Source organism: Theropithecus gelada, chromosome 1 (assembly GCF_003255815.1).
Source record: "Theropithecus gelada isolate Dixy chromosome 1, Tgel_1.0, whole genome shotgun sequence".
Lineage (NCBI taxonomy): Eukaryota > Metazoa > Chordata > Mammalia > Primates > Cercopithecidae > Theropithecus > Theropithecus gelada.
The window spans coordinates 20,849,137-20,867,476 of record NC_037668.1 but is presented as its reverse complement, the minus strand read 5'-3'; the positions used below and the strand labels follow the sequence as shown (position 1 = coordinate 20,867,476).

Sequence of the window (18,340 nt, the reverse complement as noted above, 5' to 3'; positions counted from 1 at the left end):
CGCCTCCTGGGTTCACGCCATTCTCCTGCCTCAGCCTCCCGCCTCAGCCTCCCGAGTAGCTGGGAGTACAGGCGCCCGCCACCTCGCCCGGCTAATTTTTTTTGTATTTTAGTAGAGACGGGGTTTCACCGTGTTAGCCAGGATGGTCTCGATCTCCTGAACTCATGATCCACCCGTCTCGGCCTCCCAAAGTGCTGGGATTACAGGCTTGAGCCACCGCGCCCGGCCTACAGTAACTCTTGAAATTAGATAAATCCTCCAATTTTTTTTTAGTGTTTTTTTTGTTTTTTTGTTTTTTTTTTTTTGAGACGGACAGAGTCTTGCTCTGTCGCCCAGGCCGGAGTGCAGTGGCACGAACTCGGCTCACTGCAAGCTCCGCCTCCTGGGTTCACACTATTCTCCTGCCTCAACCTCCCGAGTAGCTGGGACTACAGGCGCCCACCACCACGCCCGGCTATTTTTTCTATTTTTAGTAGAGACAGGGTTTCACTGTGTTAGCCAGGATGGTCTCGATCTCCTGACCTCATGATCCACCCGCCTCGGCCTCCCAAGGTGCTGGAGATTACAGGCGTGATTCACCACGCCCGGCCTTAGTTTTTGTCTTCCCATGGCAATTCGTGAATTATCTTGACATTTTCTCAAAAAAAAAAAAAAAAAAACTCTGTTGGTACTTGAGATTGTGTTAGATCAGTTTGGGGGAAAATTGCAATCACCAATTTTTTTTTTTTTAAAGACACAGAGTCTTCCTGTGTTGCCCAGGCTAGAGTGCAATGGTTTACTGTCATCCTTGACCTCCTGGGTTTGAGCAATCTTCCCACTTTAGTCTCTTTAGTAGCTGGGACTACAAGTGTAAGCCACCACACCTGGCTAGTTTTTAAAAATTTTTTGCAAAGATTGGGTCTGTGTTGCCTAGGTTGGTCTCCAACCTCTGAGCTCAAGTGATCCTCCTGCCTCAGCCTCCCCAAGTGCTGGTATTACAGGTGAAAGCTGCCAAGCCTGGACAGAAATTGCCATCTTTTTTTTTTTTTTTTTTTTTGAGATGGAATCTTGCTGTTTCCCAGGCTAGAGTGCAGTGGCTCAATCTCAGCTCACTGCAAGCTCCGCCTCCCAGGTTCACGCCATTCTCCTGCCTCAGCTTCCCGAGTAGCTGGGACTACAGGTGCCTGCTACCATGCCCAGCTAATTTTTTGTATTTCAGTAGAGACGGGGTTTCACCATGTTAGCCAGGATGGTCTCTATCTCCTGACCTTGTGATCCTCCCGCCTCGGCCTCCCAAAGTGCTCAAATTACAGGCATGAGTCACTGCACCCGGCCTAGAAATTGCCATCTTAATGACATTCAGTGTTTCATTCCATGGACATCCATGGACATGGTATATCACTCCATTAATTTTAGATTATCTTTGATTTTTGATTTTTTTCTTTTCTTTTTTTTTTTTGAGATGGAGCCTTGCTCTGTCACCCAGGCTGAAGTGCAGTAGAGCGATCTTGACTCACTGCAACCTCCACCTCCTGGGCTCAAGTGATTCTCCTGCCTCAGCCTCCTGAGTAGCTGAGGTTACAGGTGCCCGGCAGCATGCCCGGCTAATTTTTATATTTTAGAGATGGGGTTTCACCATGTTGGCCAGGCTGGCCTCGAACTCCTGACCTCAAGTAATTCACCTGCCTCGGCCTCCCAAAGTGCTGGGATTACAGGCATGAGCCACCGTGCCTGGCCTTTTTTTTTTTTTTTTTAATTCATTGTTTTGTTTATACTCTTATGTACTGCATGTATTTGGTTAGATTTATATTTTGGTTTTCTTTTAAATTTATACTTATATCTATAAATTTATAAAGAAATTATAGTTCTGTATTATTTTGTTTGATATGTATCTAAGCATTTAATGCTTTTCTTTTTTTGTTGTTTGTTTGTTTTTGAGATGGAGTCTCATTCTGTTGCCCAGGCTGGAGTGCAACGCTGCCATCTTGGCTCAATGCAACCTCCACCTCCTGGGTTCAAGCGATTCTCCTGCCTCAGCTTCCTGAGGAGCTGGGACTACAGGTGCATGCCACCATACCCAGCTTATTTTTGTATTTTAAGGAGAGACAGGGTTTCACCATGTTCACCAGGTTGGTCTCAAACTCCTGACCTTAGGTGATCTGCCCGCCTCATCCTCCCACAGTGTTGGGATTATAGGAGTGAGCCACCCTGCCTGGCTACTTTTCTATCGTTGTAAGTAGCATTGTTTAATTTTGATTTCAATTTTCTCATTGATAGAACATAGAAATACGGTTGAATTTGACCTTGGATTCCTCAACATTGTTGTGTAATTCACTAATTGTAGTACTTTCTCTTTTGTAGAGTCTTTGGGTGTTTTTATATAGACAGTCAAATAATGTGCGAGTAGAGATAGTTTGTAATTCTTCCTTTTCAATGTTGTTTTCTTTTTCTGGCCTTGTTGCGCTGGCTAGGACCTCTATTATGATACTGAACATATATGATGAAATTATATATTTGCCTTGTCCTTAATAATAGGGAAACTTTATTCAATTTAACCTGTACATATGAGGCAAATCAAGTATCTGGGAAACTTCCTGCCTGGTCATTGCTAGTACGTTTGCTTATGTTTACATTATAGATAATTTCCAGAGCTTTTAGTTGTACTTAGTAAAATGAGAGGTAGATATACATCTGTTCCATTTTTTTGTCTGGAACAAGAATCACCTGTATTATTTTTTAAGTAAAATGCTTTGTTTAAAAATATGGAACACTTCACAAGTTTGCATGTCATTCTTGCACCAGGGCCATGCTAATCTCTGTATTGTTCCAATTTTAGTGTATGTCCTACTGAATCAAGCACATCTTTTATTTTTTTTAATGTTTTTGTTTGACTTAGATTTCTATTTTGATAAGCTTCCCCTTTCCCTCTCCTTTTAGCACTCTTAGATGTCATTACATTGTCTTCTGGTTTGCATTGTTTTGGATGTGATATCTAAACTTTTTTTTTTTTTTTTTTTTTTTAAGAAACGGGTCTTGCTATGTTGCCCAGGCTGGTCTTGAATTCCTGGGCTCAAGCAATACTTCTGCATCAGACACACAAAGTGCTGGGTTTACAGGCTTAAGCCACTGTGCTTTGCCCCTTTTTATAAGATGTGTTTTTTCTTCAGCTGTTCTTTTTGTTTGTTTTTGGCCTCCCAGGCTGGAGTGCAGTGGCACGATCTCAGCTTACTGCAAGCTCTGCCTCCCAGGTTCACACCATTTTCCTGCCTCAGCCTCCCGAATAGCTGGGACTGCAGGTGCCCGCCACCATGCCTGGCTAATTTTTTTTTTTTTTTTGTATTTTTAGTAGAGACGGGGTTTCACCATATTAGCCAGGATGGTCACGATCTCCTGACCTTGTGATCCGCCCGCCTCGGCCTCCCAAAATGCTGGACTGCACCCGGCCTCTTTAGCTTCTTTTGTTTTCTTCATCAGTAGTTTTTAGCAAGTTTATTATGATATACTGTACCTTATTTGTTAAATCCTGCCTGTGGTTTGCTTAGTTTCTTCTAACGCTGAGGTTATACTTTTTATCAAGTTGGGAAACTTTTTAGCCATAATTCTCAATTTTTTTCATTGTGAATTTTTTATGTTGTGAACATTACATCATTGTATATCTGGTTTTTGTTGTTTTCCAAGTGTTCAGTTGTTTTTAGTAGTAAGTTTTTTCCTTTCTTGAAATTCTAAGATTCTGTTAGTATTATATTCTCTACTAATTTATTCTTTCCTTTAATCTCTGTGTGTCAGTTTGTGTTGTTTCTATTGCTGTCTTCAGGTTCACTGATCTCCAGTACCTTATTTGCTGTTAAGTACTCTCCAGTTTTTCATTTCAGATTTGGTATTTATCAATTCTCAATATTCCTTCTGTTGTTGTTGTTAAGTCTTCCATTCCTCTCCTCATTATCTTTGTATTTTCTTCTACATTCCTGATTTATGCTTGTAGAGTAGTACCTCAAAGTTATTTTCTTTTCTGTCTTTGTGATTTCTGTTTCTATTGCTGTTTCTACTGAATGATTTTTCTCCTGGTTCACATTTTCCTGCATTTTGACATATGTAGGAATTTGTTATTGGATGCAAGACATTGTGATGTCGCATTATTGTATGTCTGGTTTTTGTTGGTTTCCTTTACAAACATTCAATTTTATTTTGGTAGGCAGTTAAGTTACTTATGGATCAGTTTGGATTCTCATGAATATTGTTTTTAAGCTTAGCTAAGGCTGGTCTTTTTTTTGAGATGGAGTCTCGCTCTGTCACCCAGGCTGCAGTGCAGTGGCCGGATCTCAGCTCACTGCAAGCTCCGCCTCCTGGGTTCACGCCATTCTCCGGCCTCAGCCTCCCGAGTAGCTGAGACTACAGGCGCCCACCACCTCGCCCGGCTAATTTTTTGCATTTTTTTTTTAGTAGAGACGGGGTTTCACCGTGTTAGCCAGGATGGTCTCGATCTCCTGACCTCGTGATCCACCCGTCTCGGCCTCCCAAAGTGCTGGGATTACAGGCTTGAGCCACCGCGCCCGGCCAAGGCTGGTCTTTATGTCAGGATAATTAAACCCTCTAACAGTGGATAACATTACTCTCTAAGCTTACTGTTTAATGTCCCCTATTGTTGAACAATGTCTTTCTACTTTGCCTAATGGAATCTGAGTATCTGCCATCATGTGTGAGTTGTGTGAATTGCTCAGGTTACAGTTTTCTGGTAGTTCTTTGTTCAGCCATATGGAATTTTACCCTTCACATGCACAATGTAGTGTTGTTTAGCAGTATGCTGAAAGAGACACCCATAGTTAGATTTCTAGAGTTATAATTCTCTGTAGCTTTTTCCATTCTGATACTCAGTTCCACAAATTCCAGCTATCTCAGTCCCTGTGTACTCTGATATATCCCTTTTCAAGGGATATATCAGTTTGGCCATTCTCTGCTTGGTTTCTACTTCTGTACCACAGTCATTCTTAGAAAGGCAAGGCGTGGGCTGGGTGTGATAGCTCACGCCTGTAATTCCAACACTTTGGGAAGCTGAGGTGGGCAGATCACCTCAGATCAGGAATTCAAGACCATCCTGGGCAGCATGGTGAAACCCCATCTCCACTAAAAATACAAAAAAAACAATAAGCTGGGTGTGGTGGCACGTGCTTGTAATCCCAGCTACTCAGGAAGCTGAGGTAGGAGAATCACTTGAGCCCAGCGGCAGAGGTTGCAGTGAACCGAGATCACACCACTGCACTCCAGCCTGGGAAACAGAGCAAGACTCCATCTCACAAAAAGAAAGACAGAGAGAGAGAGAGAAAGAGAGAAAAGGGAAAGGGAAAAGGAAGGAAAAGAAAAGAAAGGCAAGGTGGGGCTGGGCGCAGTGGCTCATGCCTGTAATCCCAGCACTTTGGGTGGGCGGATTACCTGATGTTAGGAGTTTGAGACCAGCCTGTCCAACATGATGAAACCCTGTCTCTACTAAAAATACAAAAATCATCCAGATGTGGTGACAGGTGCCTGTAATCCCAGCTACTCAGGAGGTTGAGGCAGGAGAATCTCTGGAACCCAGGAGGCAGAAGTTGCAGTGAGACGAGATTGTGCCACTGCACTCAAACCTGGGCAACAGAGTGAGACTCCATCTCAAAAAACAAAAAGAAAAACAGAAAAGAAAGGCAAGGTGATTGTGTAACTCACCGCATTTTTTTAAGATTTCTCAGGGATCACAGTGCTGTACTCACTGTTGTCCAGTATCTGATAACAATCGTCTTTTAATTTTTCTCATGCAAGGCACAGTGGCTCACGCCTATAATCCCAGCACTTGGGAGGCCGAGGCAGGCTTATCACTTGAGGTCAGTAGTTAAAGACCAGCCTGGCCAACATGGTGAAACCCTGTCTCTGCTAAAAATACAAAACTTAGCTGGGCGTAGTGGCGTGCCCCTGTAATCCCAGCTACTCGGGAGGCTGAGGCAGAAGAAATCACTTGAACTCAGGAGGCAATGAGCCAAGATTGTGCCCCTGCACCCTAGCCTGGGTGACAGAGCAAGACTGCGACTCAAAAACTAAAATAAAATAAAGTTTTCTCTAAGTATCTAGTAGATTACCATATTTCTATTACTTCTTGTCAGGTGAAGTCTCGTACCAGTTACTTAAACATGGCCAGATAAGGAAGTCCCTGTATCTCTTTTTTTAATTGCTGTGATTTTTTTTAAGCAGACAATTATTTGTAGGAAAACATTTTTTTCACAATAAAATTATCTTTAAACTTCTCTTTCTAGCTTTAATGAAGCACCAGTTGAGATTCCCAGTCCTCCTGAAACCCCAGCTAAACCTCCTGAACCTGAAAGTACCTTGCAGCCTGTGCTTTCTCTCATCCCAAGGGAAAAGAAGCCCCCACGTCCCCCAAAGAAGAAGTATCAGAAAGCAGGGCTGTATTCTGACGTTTACAAAACTACAGAGTAAGTAGTAGTACCTATTAGCTAACATCCCTTTTTCTTCCACGTTTGAAAAAAATACTTTGACTATCAAAAAACAATATAGATTCTTGTGTATTTAATAAGCATGATGATTGTGTTTTTGCGCTCGTGTGAGGTACGCCTCCCTCAAACTTTGTGTTAAGGTCAATACATTACCCTTTCTGATGTGGGGGGAAAATCCATACAAAAGTAATATACACAAATATCAGTGTTCACTGTACTGTCTTATGTTGTATGAGACTAATTGTCTTTCTGATCATTATCTTCTCTCTGCCTTACTAGATTGAGATTCTAATGACGCGTTTCTTTTTTTTTTTGAGATGGAGTCTCGCTCTGTCACCCAGGCTGGAGTGCAGTGGCGCGATCTCAGCTCACTGCCAACTCTGCCTGCAGGGTTCACACCATTCTCCTGCCTCAGCCTCCTGAGTAGCTGGGACTACAGGCCCTGCCACCACGCCCAGCTAATTTTTTGTATTTATAATACAGATGGGGTTTCACCATGTTAGCCAGGATGGTCTAGGTCTCCTGACCTCGTGACCCACCTGCCTCAGCCTCCCAAAGTGCTGGGATTACAGGCATGAGCCACAGCGCCCAGCCCCAAGGATGCTTTTCTTATTAACTTAAGGAAAAAATGGCTCTAACTAAAATGATATTGGTGACTTCATTTTTTATATTGGTGACTTTATTTTGTATTGATTGGACGCTGTGTTCCATGAATTTTGTCAGGTGAATAAAATATTTGCCTTGCTTTTAAGAACTTCGTATTATCTTGGCAGATTACAACTTAATAAGCACTCTGAGAATTTTTAAAGCATCAAAGGGATAGCAAATTATCATCAATTAAGAAATATTTTCTGGTTGAATTAGGATTTAGAGGTTTGGTAGTAGTTTACCAGATGGAGAAGGATATTCTAGTCAGAACAGTGTGTAAAAAGGCACATCCTAGGATACAGAGTTTTCATATATCAAAACAACTTGGAAAGTTTAGGGTTCTGAAATGTAGTGGCCCTATGGTAAATAAGCATTATATGATAAGGGACATATAACCATGGACTTTGAGATGTTTAGTTAACTTTAAGATATTTTGTTTTGGATGGGAGCAGTGGCTCATGCCTGTAATTCCAGCACTTTGGGAGGCCGAGGTGGGTGGATCACCTGAGGTTGGGAGTTTGAGACCAGCCTGACCAACATGGAGAAACCCCATTTCTACTAAAAATACAAAATTAGCCAGGTGTGGTGGCACATGCCTGTAATCCCAGCTACTTGGGAGGCCGAGGCAGGAGAATCACTTGAACCCGGGAGGCAGAGGTTGTGGTGAGCCGAGATCACACCATTGCACTCCAGCCTGGGCAACAAGAGCAAAACTCCATTTCAAAAAAAAAAAAAAAAAAAAATGTATGCTATTTTGCTATAGGAAATCAAAAATGAGTTTGGGGGGATGGATGTGAAAGGCGTAGGTTTATTTAAGATAACTCCAGTAGCAGGGTGGAAAATAAATGGAATGAATGACTAGTGGCAAAATCTCTCTCAGTTTCTATCAAAAAGTCATGAATATCTGAATTTAGACAAAAAGACGAATAAGATTGAAAGAGGAAACCTTAGATTTTAGAGATACATCTCATTTGGTGGTGGTAAAGTAATTGACATGTAAACCATGCCACTTTATTTTGCATTTAAAAGATTTTTATTGATTTGTCACTGAGGTAGGTATCACAAAATTTTTATACTCTGTACGTGCTTCTTAGGTCATGAAAACGTTTTACTAATGAAGCTTAAGTTTAGCTAATTATAATAATAAATCATCTCAAATAACCAAGACTTTAAAAAGATAGGCACTATTTTTTTAATTTAAGAGAAGTTGTGAAGTACCTTCACAATGTCTTCAGGGACCGAGGCTCCTTTTTTTTCCTTCTATCTCAGTACTAATTATGCATTCCTAAGATTGCTTCATGTTCCATGATAGCTACTAGAGTCCAGCCATGCTATGTTTGTTACAGACAGAAAAGAGGAGAAAAAGCATGCTCCTTCTTTGTTTTTTGTTTTCTGGTTTGTTTGTTTGTTTTTTGAGATGGAGTTTCACTTTTGTTGCCCAGGCTGGAGTGCAATGGTGGGATCTCGGCTCACTGCAACCTCTGCCTTCCGGGTTCACGCGATTCTCCTGCCTCAACCTCCCGAGTAGCTGGGATTACAGGTGCCCGCCACCAAGCCCAGCTAATTTTTTGTATTTTTAGTAGAGACAGAGTTTCACCATGTTGGCCAGACTGGTCTTGAATTCCTGACCTTAGGTGATCCGCCCTCCTTGGCCTCCCAGAGTGCTGGGATTACAGGCGTGAGCCACCGTGCCCAGCCCATGCTCCTTCTTTGTAAGAAAACTTCAAACTCACATTTATATAAATTTTTAGGCTACAATTTAAATTGCATAGCCACACTTTAGCCATAAGACAGGTTGTGGAAATAATGGTCATTACTCTAGGTGATAATAGCCGTTAAGGAAAAAAAAAAAAAAATCAACATTCTGTCAGCAGAAATGAGAAAGTGGAAATACACTTTGGGACACATCTAATTCAGTCATAATTTTGGAACAGAGTCTGCTAAATAGAGCAGAAATATAATTATCAACTTTTCTGCTAAATAAAACTCAAGTTTTATTTCTTGCTTAGGGAAAACCTCTCAGACTGTGTTTTTCCTCTGCTGTCACATCACAATAACCATCAAGAAAGAAGTCTGTAAGAGCAAACTGCTGGTTTTAAAAAAACATTTTTTTAAATAAAATTAAAAAAAGAAAACAAAACACAGAAGACTTCTGTAACCAAAGGTATGAGGGTTTTCCCATACGCCAAGCAATAGGCACCAGCTGGGTGTCCTTCAATTCAATTCTGCACTGTTTTCCTGAATATAGTGTCAGATCCTATAGGTTGGGTGCTCAGTTCCCAAGACTGCCACCCTCCCTTAGACCAGTCACAACTCTGGCTCTCCAGAACTTCTGACCAACCAGCTTCAAGTTGGGTTTGACTAATTTGCTGGAATGGCTCACAGAACTCAAGGAAGCATGTACTTCCATTTACTGGTTTATTATAAAAGATATTGCAGAAGATATAGATGAAGACATACATTGGGGAAGGAGCATGGAGCTTTCATTCCCTCCTTAGGCGCACCCCCTCCAGGAACCTCCACATATTCAGCTATCCAGAAACTCTCTGAACCTTTCTGTTTGAATTTTGTTTTTTGTGTTTTTGTTTGTTTGTTTTTTTGAGATGGAGTTTCGCTCTTGTTAACCAGGCTGGAGTGCAATGGTACGATCTTGGCTCACTGCAGCCTCTGCCTCCCAGGTTCAAGTGATTTTCCTGCCTCAGCCTCCGGAGTAACTGGGATTACAGGCACCTGTCAGCATGCCCAGCTAATTTTTTTTTTTCTTTTTTAAGACGGAGTCGTGCTCTGTCGCCCAGGCTGGAGTGCAGTGGCACCATCTCGGGTCACTGCAACCTCTGCCTCCCAGGTTCAAGCAATTCCCCTGCCTCAGCCTCCTGAATAGCAGGGACTACAGGCACACGCCGCCTTGCCTGGCTAATTTTTTGTATTTTAGTAGAGACAGGGTTTCACCGTGTGAAGGGGTGGCCTGCCCCTCCACACCTGTGGGTATATCTTGTCAGGTAGGGTGAGAGACTGAGAAGAGAAATAAAACACAGAGACAAAGTATGTAGAAACAACTGTGGGCCCAGGAGACTGGCACTCAGCATACCAAGGACCTGCACCGGCACTGGTCTGTGAGTGCCCTCAGTTTTTATTGATTATTATATTCATTATCTCAGCAAGAGGAATGTGGTAGGAGAGCAGGGTGATAATAGGGAGAAGGTCAGCAAGAAAACATGTGAGCAAAAGAATCTATGTCATAATTAAGTTCAAGGGGAGGTACTATGCCTGGATGTGCACGTAGGCCAGATTTATGTCTCTTTCTGCCCAAACATCTCAGTGGAGTAATGAATAACAAGGCAGCATTGCTGCCAACATGTCTCGCCTCCCGCCATAGGACAGTTTTTCTCCTATCTCAGAATTGAACAAATGTGCAATCAGGTTTTATACCAAGACATTCAGTTCCCAGGGACAGGCAGGAGACAGTGGCCTTCCTCTATCTCAACTGCAAGAGGCCTTCCTCTTTTACCAATCCACCTCAGCACAGACGCTTTACGGGTGTCGGGCTGGGGGATGGTCAGGTCTTTCTCATCCCACGAGGCCATATTTCAGACTATCACATGGGGAGAAACCTTGGACAATACGCGGCTTTCCAAGGCAGAGGTCCCTGCGGCTTTTTGCAGTGCACTGTGCCCCTGGTTTATTGAGACTAGAGAATGGCGATGATTTTACCAAGCATAATGCTTGTAAACCTTTTGTTAACAAGGCACGGCTCGGCCGGGCGCGGTGGCTCAAGCCTGTAATCCCAGCACTTTGGGAGGCCGAGACGGGCGGATCATGAGGTCAGGAGATCGAGACCATCCTGGCTAATACGGTGAAACCCCGTCTCTACTAAAAATACAAAAAAAAAAAAAACTAGCCGGGCGAGGTGGCGGGCGCCTGTAGTCCCAGCTACTCGGGAGGCTGAGGCCGGAGAATGGCATAAACCCGGGAGGCGGAGCTTGCAGTGAGCTGAGATCCGGCCACTGCACTCCAGCCTGGGCGACAAAGCGAGACTCCGTCTCAAAAAAAAAAAAAAAAAAAAAACAAGGCACGGCCCTAGAGCCCTTAAACCTTGATTCCATACAACACATGTTTCTGTAAGCACAAGGTTGGAGCAAAGTGGCTGGGGCAAAGTTACAAATTAACAGCATCTCAGCAAAGCAATTTTTCAAGGTACAGGTCAAAATGGAATTTCTTATGTCTTCCCTTTCTACTAGATACAGTAACAGTCTGATCTTTCTTTCTTTTCTCTACAACCATATTAGCCAGTCTAGTCACGAACTCCTGAACTCAGGCAGTCCACCCACCTCGGCCTCCCAAAGTGCTAGGATTTCAGGTGTGAGCCACCACACCCTGCCTAATCGTTATATTTTTAGTAAAGATGGGATTTGGCCAGGCTGGTCTCAAACTCCTGACCTCAGGTGATCCAGCCTTCTTGGCCTCCCAAAGTGTTGGGATTATAGGCGTGAGCCACTGCGTCTGGCCTCTTTTTGATTTTTTATGGAGGCTTCATAGGCGTCATTGACAGCCATGTAGAAATGTGATTGGACAAAATGTACAGGATGTAAACCCAGCATGTCCTGTCTAGACTTCTTGATCTCTCTGTGTCACATTCCTTTCTCTAGGGTATGGGGCAGGACCCTCTCTGGAATGAGGGTTTTCTTGGCCCACAATCAGATTAGAGTCCTGCCTTAGGTAGGTGAAAGGAAGACAGGAGAAGGTCAGAGAGAGATTCTATCTCCTGAGGCCCGCTCCCGAGACTTAAAGTGTCCCAACATTGTAACAGGGACTATGGGAGTTAAGAGTCACGAACCATGGATGAAAACCAATATATATATATATTTATATTTATATATGTCATAACACCACACTTCTGTTTTTTACTTTTGTGCTTTTTCTTGATTAAAGATTTAAAAATGGAAGATTATGATCTTTTGATGTAATTTGATTTCTTATATCAGTGATTTGTAAGTGTCTCTGGTCATACAAAATATTTGATCTGAAAATGGACTGAAATATCACTTTATTTATGTTAGAACTAGCTCTTCCTCTCACAGAAATAAGTAGGAAGAAAACGGTTTATTCTTTAAGCATTTTTAAGAACATTGGTCAGTTTAGTATATGTATGCATTCTTGAAAGATGTCAAGCCAGGATATTATTGTGGGCTGGCTACTTTGTCGTTAGTAGTTTTAGTAATAAACTTATGTTTAGAGCAGTTTCAGTTTCACAGCAAAATTGAGTGGAAAGTACAGAGTTTTCATATACACCCTGTTCTTCATACACACAACCTGCCCACTATTGCATCACACCGTTGTGATACATGTGTTATGATCCATGTACCTACATTGACATACCATTATTACCCAAAGTCTGTAGTTACTTTAGGGTTCACTCTTGGTGGTATACATTCCATGGGTTTTGACAAATGTATACTGACGTGTATCTACTATTGTAATATCATACAATAGAATAAAAATGAAGTGGGCCAGGTGCAATTGCTCATGCCTGTAATCCCAGCACTTTGGGAGGCTGGAGCTGGAGGATTGCTTGAGCCCAGGAGTTCAAGACCAACCTGGGCAACATAGTGAGACCTTGTCTCTACTAAAAATTTAAGAATTCAGGCCAAGTGCAGTGGCTCACGCCTGTAATCCTAACACTTTGGGATGCCAAGGCAGGTGGACTACTTGAGGTCAGGAGTTCAAGACCAGTCAGACCAACATAACGAAACCCTGTCTCTGCTAAAAATACAAAAATTAGCTGGGCATGGTGGCAGGCGCCTGTAATCCCAGCTACTTGGGAGGCCAAGGCAGAAGAATCCTTTGAACCCCGGAGGCAGAGGTTGCAGTGAGCCGAGATTGCGCCGTTGCAGTCCAGCCTGGGTGACAGAGCAAACCTCTGCCTCATAAATAAATAAATAAATAAAATAAAAATACACCAGGAGTGGTGGTGCACACCTGTAGTCCCAGCTACTTGTGAGACTGAAATGAGCAGATCACTTGAGCCCAGGGGTCCGAGGCTGCAGTGAATTGTGTTCGTGCCACTGCATTCCAGCCTAAGTGACAAAGCGTTTTTTTGAAACCCTGTCTCAAAAAAAGAAAGAGAAAATAATATAAACTTTTTTTGTTGTTGTTTTATGATGGAGTTCAAGCAATTCTCCTGTCTCAGCCTCCCAAGTAGCTGAGATTACAGGTGCCCACCACCATGCTTGGCTAATTTTTGTATTTTTAGTAGAGACAGGGTTTCACCATATTGACCAGGCTGGTCTCAAACTCCTGACCTCAAGTGATCCGCCCGCCCCAGCTTCCCAAAGTGCTGGGATTACAGGTCTGAGCCACCATGCCTGGCCAAGATCGACCAGTTTTTAAGAGCTCAGGCTTGGCCAGGCGTGGTGGCTCATGCCTGTAATCCCAGCACTATGGGAGGCCAAGGTGGGCAGATCATGAGTTGAGGAGATCGAGACCATGCTGGCTAACATGATGAAACTCCGTCTCTACTAAAAATACAAAAAATAAGCCGGGTGTGATGGCAGGCGACTGTAGTCCCAGCTACTCGGGAGGCTGAGGCAGGAGAATGGCATGAACCCGGTAGGTGGAGCTTGCAGTGAGCCGAGATAGCGCCACTGCATTCCAGCCTGGGCGACAGAGACTCCGTCTTAAAAAAAAAAAAAAACAAACCTCAGGCTTTTGTTGTCTTTTAGAATGCCCTTCATTTTAGATTTCTTTGATCCTATCTTCGTGATTAGATTTAGGTTTAAAAAAGTCTTGGCAGAGGTCTGGGAGAGATGGCTTATGCCTGTAATCTCAACATTTTGGGAGGCTGAGGCTGGAGGATCACTTGAGGCCTGGGGTTCAAGAGGAGCCTGGGCAACATAGTGAGTTCCAGTCTCTACAAAAATAAAAATAAATAAAACTAAAATTTAAAAATCATAGCAGGAATATTATATATGTGATACTTTATACTTCTTTTTGCATCCCACTTATTGTCCCAGAGTTGATGGTGCCATGTTTGATTATTTAGTTAAGGTGGTATCCACCAAATCTTTTCATTGTAAAGATACATTTTTTTCCATTGTAATTGGTACATAAACCATGGGTTGATATTTAAGGCTATGGCTTGTTCTCTATCAGTTTTTTTAATCTAACATTTAATCATCCATTAATTTTTTTTTTCTAAGTTAGTAATTACATTGATGGTTGAAAAATGACAATTTTTGCCGGGTGTGGTTGCTCACCCCTGTAATCCCAGAACTTTGAGAGGCAGATCGACTGAGGTCAGGAGTTCAAGACCACCCTGGCCGACGTGGTGAAACCCCGTCTCTACCAAAAATGTAAAAATTAGCCAGGCCTGGTGGCATGCACCTGTAGTCCCAGCTATTTGGGAGGCTGAGGCAGGAGAATCACTTGAACCCAGGAAGCAGAGGTTGTAGTGAGCTGAGATTGCGCCACTAAACTCCAGCCTGGGCAACAGAGCAAGACTTCGTCCCCAAAAAAAAAAAAAAGAAGAAAGAGAAAAAACAGAAAATTTTATAATTCCATTATTTCTTGATTTTTTACCTGACATTTTCTAGTGAAGATGAGTTTCTCTTTTTTTTTCTGCATAAACTCTCTTGTTTTGTTTTGTTTTGTTTGAATACCATATAGACACATGAATTTTTTGTTTGTTTGAATGGTTTTGTTTGTTTGTTTGTTTTTCTCCAGAGACAGGGTCTCCCTATGTTGCCCAGGCTTGACTCCAACTCCTGGGCTCAAGAAGTCCTTCTGCCTCAGCCTCCCAAAGTGCTAGGAGGCATAAGCTATCATGCTTGGCATAAAATTGAATATATTATAATCTATTAGCATTTTATAGGAAACTACTCAAAATTCTCTGGTTTTACCACAGGTGCCCCTTTAAACTGGCCCCTGTTTCCTTTATACGTGTCTTTAGATTACTCATCTTTGAGCACTTCCCTGCTTTCTGCTGTTTGCGTAGTGAGGATCTAGTTTTTTGTTTTGGTTTACTTTTCTGCTGTTGTTTATCAGACTTTACTTGTTCTTTCTTTGGCCTGCATCTGGAATCAACTATTTCCCTCAAGGAGCTTTGGTTCCTTTTAGTGAGGATTATTATTTAGAAGTCAAAATCTGAATTTTTCATGTGCTTTTTGCTACTAGGGTATTTGTTATTGCTATGATGCCATGCTTCTAGCCCCTTTCAGTACCATGGAATGAAAAAAATGTACATGCACACATGTGTATTAATTTTATATTGCTGTTGAAGAAATTATCACAAATTTAGCAGCTTAAATATCATCAATTTATTATCTCACAGATTCCCTAGAATTGTAGTTTAGTTCTGGCTTAGTCAGGTCCTCTGTTCTGTGTTTCGTAAGACTAGAATCAAGGTACCATCTGAGGCTGGTGCTGTTTTCCAGACTCACATGGATGTAGGTAAAACTCATTTCTTTGCAGTTGTGTAATTCATGGTTTGTGGCTTGTTTCTTCAAGTCTTCAACAGAGAGAGTCTGCTTCTTTGAGACTCTGAATTTTCGTACTTTTAATAGAGACATGGTTTCACCATGTTGGCCGGGCTGGTTTTGAACTCCTGACCTCAAGTAATCCGCCCGCCTCAGCCTCCCAAAGTGCTAGGATTACAGGCATGAGCCACCACACCCGGCCACTGGTAATCTTTTTTAACAATTTTTTTTTTTTTTTTTGAGACAGTCTCACTCTGTCACCCAGGCTGGCGTGCAGTGGCACGATCTCAGCTCACTGCAACCTCCTCCTCCCCGGTTCAAACGATTCTCATGCCTCAGCCTCATGGGCAGCTAGGATTAGAGGCATACACCACTACGCCCTGCTAATTTTTGTATTTTTAGTAAAGACGGGGTTTCACCTTCTTGGCCAAGGCTGGTCTCGAACTCCTTGCCTCAAGTGATCTGCCTGACTCAGCCTCCCAAAGTGCTGGGATTACAGGCGTGAGCCAACACACCCAACAAACGCTGGTATGATCTTAATTTATCTTTTGTATGGGTCTGGACTGTCTCTCCATGTAAATAGTTGATTATGCTGAAATATGTAAATTTATGTTTATCTAAGTAAAATTAGCAAAATAAATCTGTTCCAGAAAGTAGACTGTACATTGGTCGATAGATTGTTTCGAGAGAAATGTTAACATCTTTAGAAAGGTAATTTATGAAAATAGTATTTTCAAAAAAGTTTAATTGCCAGTGGAATGTAGAATAGAATTGTCATTTGTGGCTATAGAATTTATCAAATCCTAGCTTCATCAGTTACTAGTTATATGAATTTGGGCAAATTATTGATTTGGGCAACCCTTGATCCTCAGTGTCCTCAGCTTTAAAATGGCAATGATAAATAGTGCCTGGTACTCAGTTATCAGTGGTAAAATGCTTTCCATACATGAAGTAAGCATTCAAAATACTATTTAATGTCTTACTCCACAGTCACTATATTGTGACCTTAGACGAATTACTCCTCTAAGACTCTTCCTCATTAGAAGTAGTATGTCCTCTTTTTTTTTTGTTTTTTGTTTTTTTTTTTGAGACGGAGTCTCACTATCGCCCAGGCTGGATTGCAGTGGTGTGATCTCAGCTCACTACAACCTCTGCCTCCCAGATTCAAGTGATTCTCCTGCCTCAGCCTCCCAAATAATTGGGACTAGAGGTGCATGCCACCACGCCCGGCTAATTTTTTGTATTTTTAGTAGAAACGGGGTTTCACCATGTTAACCAGGATGGTCTCGATCTCCTGACCTCATGATTTGCCCGCCTCAGCCTCCCAAAGTGTTGGGATTACAGGTGTGAGCCACCATGCCCAGCATATGTCCTCAATGGGGTCATTATTCCCTGCCCAGATTCCTTTGAAACCTTGTTACTTCCTGCAGAATCATTGCATAATATTTAAGTCCCACCCTCATCTTGTATAACCTATTTTTCTAGTTATTTGTCCAGTCATAGTCCTCAAATACTTGTTCCTTTAGCCACATCTGATCATTTTCTTTACTTCCTCCATTGTATACTTTCCTCCTGGGGTTTATCCTAGATGTCTGCTCTGTGTAGTATGAACTACCTTCCCTGCTTCACTTTTCCTTGTCAAAATCCCATTTATCTTTTCAAATAAGTTTTCTTAATTCTTTCCTAATTACAATTACTTTTCTTTCTCCTTTTGTAGAACTTAGTATCTTCTCCTAGTAAGTAGTGTCATGAGTTTTATCACATTTTTTTTGGGTAGGGGGGTTGGGGTGGGACAACCTCACTTTATCACCCAGGCTAGAGTGCAGTGGTGCAATCTCAGCTCACTGCAACGTCTGTCTCCTGTGTTCAAGCAATTCTCATGCCTCAGCCTCCCAAGTAGCTGGAATTACAGGTGCCTCCACGCCTGGCTAATTTTTGTATTTTTAGTAGAGATACGGTTTAGCCATGTTGGCCAGTCTGGTCTCTAACTCCCGACCTCAGGTAATCTGCCTGCCTCAACTTCCCAAAGTGCTGGGATTACATACGTGAGCCACTGCTTCCAGCCTCAAAGTTTTATCACATTCTGATAGGTAATCTAGGTATCTGCATACGTACTTGTTTTTCCACCAAATTGTAAGCTTCTTATGGCTAGGGCCACCCTTCGTTCAACTTGGATGCCTTGTAGGACCCAGCAGCATTTTCTACATATAGTTACTAAAATATCTATGACTTAAAATCTCCTTAAAGAGATTTAAATGCATCTGCCCTCTCATGTGGTAACAAATATGAGGAAATTGTTTTGGTTCATCAATTTCGTATTTACCCAAGATAGACATTTCAAAATGGATTAAGTGCCAAATTTTGTCCTGAAAAGTTTATAGGCTAGGCACAGTGGCTCACACCTGTAATCCTAGCACTTTGGGAGGCTGAGGCAGGCAAGTCGCTTGAGCCCAGGAGTTGAAGACCAGCCTGGGCAACTTGGTGAAACACTGTGTCTACAAAAAAAAAAAAATCCTATCCCTTCGTGGTAGCATGCACCTGTAGTTCCAGCTACTCAGAGGGCAAGGAGGCTGAGGCAAGAGGTTCACTTGAGTCTGGGAGGTTGAGGCTGCAGCTGCAGTGAGCTGAGATCTTGCCACTGCACTCTACCCTGGGAGACCGAATGAGACCCTGTCTCAAAAAAGCAAAGAAAGAAAAATTCCTATCACCTAGCGATGTCATAGCTTTCCTAGCATTTTGGCTTTTTTGTAGCTTTTTTTGTAC

General features: G+C 42.4%; 1 protein-coding gene and 2 non-coding genes across 4 annotated transcripts in view; 2 read left to right on the top strand and 1 right to left on the bottom strand.

Annotated features, from left to right (window-relative positions):
* Positions 1-18,340, top strand: part of ASH1L (ASH1 like histone lysine methyltransferase) — a 235,321-nt gene that overhangs the window by 148,222 nt on the left and 68,759 nt on the right. For both annotated transcript variants that reach the window (XM_025381044.1, XM_025381043.1), the window contains exon 6: positions 6,258-6,437. In XM_025381044.1, the coding sequence (XP_025236829.1) occupies positions 6,258-6,437 (180 nt within the window). The remainder of the gene's footprint in view (positions 1-6,257; positions 6,438-18,340) is intronic.
* Positions 2,736-2,839, bottom strand: LOC112615457. Its single transcript, XR_003117372.1, has one exon. It is a non-coding gene; the product is annotated as a U6 spliceosomal RNA (small nuclear RNA).
* On the top strand, positions 6,520-6,622 carry LOC112616553. Its single transcript, XR_003117664.1, has one exon. It is a non-coding gene; the product is annotated as a small nucleolar RNA U13 (small nucleolar RNA).